Genomic DNA, 7,187 nt, shown 5'->3' on the forward strand with positions numbered 1-7,187 from the left:
AGTAAAGTACCTCAACAGTTTTGGGTGAAGCATTCTTTAGTGTGGCTTTTCTTGGTAACTTACTGCCTTCTTCAGTATTGTCCAAGAATAAGAGTCCTTATGAAGCTCTGTATGCGAAGCCACCGATCTATTCATCATTAAGAACGTTTGGATGTAAATGATTTCCCTATCTGCGACCATATATGAAGAACAAGATGGATCCAAAGTCTCTGACATGTGTGTTCATTGGATATAATGAGAAGTATAAGGGATATCGCTATTATTACCCTCCCACAGGAAGAGTCTTTATCAGTCGTCATGTCTTGTTTGATGAGTCTGTCTATCCATTTGAAGATATGTCCAGTCAGTATCACAAGCCCTCAGACTCTGCTCTCTTGAATGCTTGGCGCTTCCAGTCTGCGGAAACAAGACTTTCCTGTCTCTACTGATCCTATTGAAGAAGTGTTTCCTCCTCAACGTTCTAATGTTATCCACATTGGTACTATACCATTGGTCATTCCATCAACTGGAACTGTTAACAATGCTCAACATCAAGATGTTGATGGAAACTCTTCTCAAGAAACAGAATCTGACAGTTCGTCTACTGACTCAAATCCGGAAGTCAATCAAGAAGTGATACCTCTGCAACAGCCAGCTCACTCTATGATCACAAGGGCACGTGCAGGCATTGTGAAACCAAACCTTCGATATGCCTTGTTCACTGTGAAGTCTGACTACACTGAGCCTAAATCTCTTAAAGCAGCACTAAGAGACCCACGTTGGAATGGATCAATGGGAACTGAGATAGGTGCTATGCATGAGACAGAAACGTGGGATTTGGTTCCTCCACATGAAGGTCAGAATCCAGTAAATTGCGGTTGGGTTCACAAGGTCAAGCTCAATCCTGATGGGAGTGTGAACAAACTGAAATAAAGGCTTGTTGCAAGGGGAAATGAGCAGGAAGAAGGGACATATTATATAGAAACCTTCAGCCCTGTTGTAAGAACTGCTACAATAAGGACAATTCTACAAGTTGCAGTCACCAAACGCTGGAAAATCAAGCAACTAGATGTTCATAATTCTTTTCTACATGGTGAATTAAAGGAGACGATATACATGATACAGCCACCGTGTTTTGAAGATCCAGACAAACCTGATTATGTGTGCAAGCTCAAGAAAGCCAGTTATGGTTTAAAACAGGCTCCTAGAGCTTGGTTTGATAAGTTCAGTCTGTTCCTCATTGATTTTGGGTTTGTCTGCAGCTTTCCTGATCCGTCATTGTTTGTCTATCACAGAGGATCACTTGTCATCTACCTTCTTCTATACCTTGATGACATGATTGTCACTGGAAACAATGAAGTATTGATACAGAGTCTTCTCAAGAGTTTGAATACTCAATTTCGTATGAAGGACATGGGTGAAGTTCATTATTTTCTCGGCATACAAATTCATCGTGTTCAAGATGGGTTGTTTATGAATCAAGAGAAATACACTCAAGATCTTCTAATCACAGCTGGAATGGCAGATTGTGCTCCAATGCCTACTCCTTTACCCTTGAAGCTAGATAACGTCAGTGGTCAGGATGCACTCTTCTCTGATCCGTCTTACTTTCGCACTCTAGCAGGTGAACTGCAGTATTTGACTATCACAAGGCCAGATCTCCAGTTCTCTGTTAACTATATTTTTCAGAGGATGCATATGCCAAGTCAAGAAGATTTCTCTTTGTTGAAGTGCATCCTGCGGTATGTCAAAGGCACGTACAACATGGGCATAAGCATGACTGCAGGAACAGACTCCACCTTGCTCTCCTATAGTGACAGTGACTGGGCCGGATGTAAAGCCACAAGACGTTCTACTGGCGGTTTGTGTACACTTCTTGGTTCCAATGTCATCTCATGGTCCACTAAGAGGCATGATACAGTCTCCAAGTCTTCAACCGAAACAGAATATAGGACTATGTCGGAAGCAGCTTCTGAAATTGTCTGGTTACAGACTTCGGGTGATGGGTCTTCAACAACAGATAGCCCCGTTGCTGTTGTGTGATAATCTCTCAGCCGGCTGCCTTACTGCGAATCCAATGTTTCACAAGCGAATGAAACACTTTGATGTGGACTACCACTACGTTCGAGAGAGAGTTGCTTTGAAAGCTCTTGAAGTTAAACACTCTTCAGCTCGCCGACATTTTCACCAAGTCACTGTCTCAGGCTCCCTTCTTTAAACTGAGAGACAAACTTGGTGTCTCAGTTCCTTCTACCCCAAGTTTGAGGGGGTGTATAGAGAATATTGGGCCAGAAACTGAGACGATGATAAGGTCCACGGTGAAGGATGATGCGAACCCCAGCTCCAGCTCTTCTTCCTTCTCTGTTACGGCGTTGAATGCTCAAAGATCATGTAAAGCGAGTGCAACGAGTACGACAAGGCCAGCTCACTACCCTGCAACGTCTAATAGATTCGATTTTCTTATTCACTCTCCAATCATGTGTTGACACTGCCTTACTAGGTTAAGGAGTGACTCTTGTATAAATAGAGAATGACGTTGTATGAGATCTTCAAGTTGAATAAAAGACTAAAGTTTCCACTTTTGTATAAGGTTTCTCTTTCGATTCACGTACTAGGGGTTTAGTGGCGCTACGCGCCGGTTTTTCTAACATTATTTAGATATTTTGATACATAATTTAAATATATGGTTCTGTTGTTAATATACATTTTATGTTATTTTATAAATATAAAACATATTTCATGGTATTTTAGAAAATAAACTATTTATCGAACATATTTTAATTTTATTATCTTGTCAGCATAATTGAATTTTTCAAAATAAATCAATGTCTAATTATATGCATGATAATCAATAAATATTTACATAAGAGTATTTTTTTTTACTTTTATATTAAAATATGTTACATTTGAATTTTTTTTGTAATAGTTAGATATGTTTTATATTTTAAGAGATGTACACATTGGTAATTGACAGCAACATCTCATTTGTCTTAAATTTATTATTTTAAAATTAGAAAGTGGATTTATTTTATCAAACTAAATTTCTAATGGAGCCCAAACCAAGCAAATATTATTACGATATTATAGTCACGTACTTAAGTGAACTATTATCATTCAAACTAAATTTTTAGGCGCAGAGCTATATGTTTTGATACATTTTTACTATTTTTTTTCAGATAGATTTTAATTTAGTTTTTCTATTTTTATATTGAATATTTACTTATTGTTTATTTTTTCTTATTTTGTATATTTACGTATTCCAATTTTTTTTGCTTTTATATCAAATAATAATATTACGATATACGTTTAATGTAATACTTTTTTTTTTCTTATATAGTATTTTACTTATTATTTATTTTTTCATATTTTATATTTACTTATTCTAAATATTGCGATAGATGTTTAATGTAATATTTATAAGGGTTTGGTCCATACTTCGCGCGGATAATTTGTATATTTTTAAATTTTTATTTTGAAATATTTGGTTATATATTATCTATAAATTATTATTTTTTGATTGGTTGTTTTTACTTTATCATTCTTTTTGATTTTAAATGTTTGGTGTTAAGATATTCTAACATTCGTCTTGTTGCCAATAAGAAAATCTCTTAGGTAAGTGTTGAGTAATTTTAATGATGATATGTTTTATTTTATATGTGTAGGATAAATCTTTATACATATTTTTTTTGATTTTAAGTCATTTACTTTTATTTCCTTATATTTTCATTGTCATTTTATTTTTAAATTACATATATTTTTAAAAAATACCTTTAATCTCATGTTTAAATCGTGAAAATGATTTTTTCATCTTTTCCATTTATAATGTTTATTATTATTTATTTATTTTGTTTAGTTATATTTTTCACCATTTATTTTGATTATATGTAAATTATATGTTGTGTTTTCTCAGTATAAATTATAGTATGATTAAAAGAGAGAAAAAAAACTCTTAGATTCACTTGTTTTTTTTTCTTTTTGGCTTATCTTACTTTGATAAAAAGTTGAAAACAATGACTTTGTTTGCTTTTCAATAAATTTGTTCCTGAATCTATTTAAATTACTAACCTTTTTACATGTTTTTATGCACACATCGGTTTATACCACAATCCCAAAAGACCAAGAATAATTATTTTGCTGGATGAATAGATTTTCATACGTAATCCAAATAACATACATATTTCAAATTTAAATGCTTTTTTTTTGGTTTTGGAAGACGATAGATGTATAAATTTACATGCTCTTGCTTCCTACAACTTGAAAAGATAAAGGCACAAACTAAAAAAACGCTACGTGTTCTCCACTATGTTGGAATGCTCAATCTTTTTGTAAGGGTAAAGGTATAACGTTGTTGCCGTCCATGTCGTTGCTCCAGAGATATCTTTGCTGGATCTTTTGTATTTCATGTGACTACTTATAAGTTGTCCAGCTGAAGTTGCTGACATTAGAGATAACTCTCAGGCCAAAACTGCTCATGCCACTATCATCGCTACTCTCCTTGAGACTCAAGGCTTGAGTTCATCCCCATCGACTCCATGGCCGTTCTTTTAACACCTAGCAGGTTTAAGTAAATCGATTAATACGAAAACTGTGTTTCTTATTTCACTGTCCCAACCTGAGAATGTACACCATGATAAATAAATATGTCAAGTCAAATTCAAGAACTTAAGAGAGAGATTTAATCAATTACGTCAATAGATGGTGTAGTGATAGATAATTGTATATCTTTCCCATTAATGGCTTCATCATTGTGCTGTCTTGAGAGCTCTCCATGTTTTGAGCTGGATCTTGGCAAGTGGCTATGAATATATCAAACACTATCTTGCTGGCGTGAGTGTTGAATCCACCAATAGAGAGCCTGCAACAGCATAGACGGTGAGGTTCTTGAGCATATTGAGCTCCACCAATACAGCCATACTTGTTTTCACTTTTACTAATATGCTCAAAACACTTTGGATTGATTACTAAGTTTACTAAATGTCCACTCAATTCGTTTTAGAAACAACAGTCTAATCATATATATAAATACCATCATATCACAGATTGTGTAGGAAGAAGAAGTCGATCGAGTATATCTGGTGAGTTCCCTTTCACGATCTCTCCTCTGATTACTGTCTTTCAAACTACTGATTTGCCACGTCGCTTGATCCAGTTCACTGCAGCAGGTTGTCCGAGAAGAAGTTAGCGGACCAATAAATCTAGAGTGTTTTAGTCTCAAGATGGCGCTAAGCTATAAGAAATCTCTGGTGAGTTCCTCACCTATTATTTCCCGTTTCAGATATTCCGATCACATCCATGTATGGGAAATCATAGGTAAGGAACTCAATAACATTATGCACACCTTTGGTTACCATGTTCATCCCCATAGTACCACCAGTGTTACAACTGAACCTTACATAGGCTTTTTTTCCCTGCGATGTACAGTGTACACTTTTAGCCTCTCGTAAATCTACTTGACATGCATCCACAAAATCTCTATTTCATCAGAAAAAAGTTTTAATCTTGAATCAAACCACTCCACAAACATGAAGAAAGTATACATCTTGGTTGTTGAAAACGACAGCCAAAAGTTCACATCATATGTGAAATTTTTGGATTGAGAACACCAATTATATAAATTTGGGAAGCAAAGGTTGAGGCTGCAAAATTTTATGCTTCAAAAATACTCTAGCTAGATAGGCATTCATTGTCGAAACAGAAGTGTTTCCCGAGGTTTTATTCAATTTTTTTTTACCTACAATTAGATATGAGGAAATTAAGGAAAATGGTATGATGATGTTGTATTATATGGCAGTTGTAAACATACGGTTGTACTGAGACCAAGGACACTAACCTATTTGTGAAAAACTATATAACATAAGCGTCAAGCTAACCTATTTGTCAACTCAGATTGTAATCATAACACGTTGTATTCCCTGAGTTTCATTGTTAAAGGTGATCTTGATGCCACAAACAACACCAAAAACGTCTGCAGAAAACATGTGTGAATTGAAGACATAATTAAGCTCTAAATCTTATATATTAAAACAGAAGTCACAATCTTGATTCATGTGTGATTTTTTTTTTAAAATGGACCTAATAGACTTATTTCTAAAAAGTCAGATTACATTTATTTTTTAATCTTATCATTTAAATTTTGGGTCTAACAAATTTTTTTATTGGGCTATCAATAATTGAATTTAAACAATAGAGATGATCCATTGGATTTATAGATAGTATAAATTAAATAGATATAATTTAATGTTGTAATACTATACCTCCATATGTTAATTATTTAAATATTTGTTGATGTTAAATTTTAAAATTATAAAGATTTTTTTAAATAACAAAAATTATAATTAATTGTTACTACCTTAAATCAATGAAAACAAATTTAAAACTATATAGTTTATTTTAAAAACTAAAAAAAAACTAAATGTTTAATTATTTACTCGATAATATAAATCTATGAATCGAAAAGTTTAATTTAAAAAAAACTTTCTAAATTTGTGAAATGTTACACTATCTTTGAATATGACAATAAAACAATAGCTTACTAATATTTATATATATAGTTACGATTTTAATAATGAAATAGTAATCCAAAATATATATATATATAGAAGAAGATACAAATACATGTGAAAGTTTGAAACAATCTATTCAATGAAAAAAATATACCGCAAAATTATTATGTTTTAAAAATTGATAGACACATATATATTATAATATATACCAATTTAGAATTGAAAACAAAATGTTTATATAAAGTTAAATGAAAACAAAAATCTGCGCGATTACGCGGGTTGAGATCTAGTTTCAGCTTAAAGTTAGAGCTTGAGAAAAGCATGAGTAGCTAAACATATCTTGCAAATCCACGTTAGTATTAGTAGTAAATTCTCTTTTCCCTCAGCATGAGCTTGAAAGTGTTGAGTCTATGATCCCCAATAGACGTTGGACCAAAGTTGACTGAAAATATTAGTGCTATAGTCATATGGCATACCTCGAATAGATGAATCAAAAAATTTAAAACTGAGTAAAAAGGAGAAAATTCTCAGTAATGTTACCTTCTCATCCAGAAAAACCATGTCCAAATCCATAAACTCTTTCTTCATAAAAAAACTGGAGTTTAGTACTCGCCATAAGTGGAAGCTGTGGTTCTGGGTTTTGTCAAGTTTTTGATTCTAAGACGGTTTGAGAATTTGCTAGACATCGATACATCACATATATAG

General features: G+C 33.3%; 1 protein-coding gene and 1 long non-coding RNA gene across 3 annotated transcripts; one reads left to right on the forward strand and one right to left on the reverse strand.

Annotated features, from left to right (window-relative positions):
* The first annotated feature begins 1,095 nt into the window (after positions 1-1,095).
* On the forward strand, positions 1,096-2,022 carry LOC106425189 (uncharacterized mitochondrial protein AtMg00810-like). Its single transcript, XM_013865913.1, has one exon. It carries the CDS (start codon positions 1,096-1,098, stop codon positions 2,020-2,022), a length of 927 nt encoding a protein of 308 aa, XP_013721367.1.
* Positions 2,023-3,951: 1,929 nt separating this feature from the next.
* LOC111209895 lies at positions 3,952-6,254 on the reverse strand. Of its 2 annotated transcripts, XR_007327766.1 has the most exons (5): positions 5,850-6,254; positions 5,236-5,387; positions 5,006-5,132; positions 4,667-4,834; positions 3,952-4,530 (listed from the first exon to the last, which is right to left on the reverse strand). It is a non-coding gene; the product is annotated as an uncharacterized LOC111209895 (long non-coding RNA). The 2 variants fall into 2 exon arrangements; XR_002661300.2 differs by having other exon boundaries at positions 5,236-6,251.
* Positions 6,255-7,187: the final 933 nt, after the last annotated feature.

This window comes from Brassica napus, chromosome C8 (genome assembly GCF_020379485.1).
Source record: "Brassica napus cultivar Da-Ae chromosome C8, Da-Ae, whole genome shotgun sequence".
Classification (NCBI taxonomy): Eukaryota; Viridiplantae; Streptophyta; class Magnoliopsida; order Brassicales; family Brassicaceae; genus Brassica; species Brassica napus.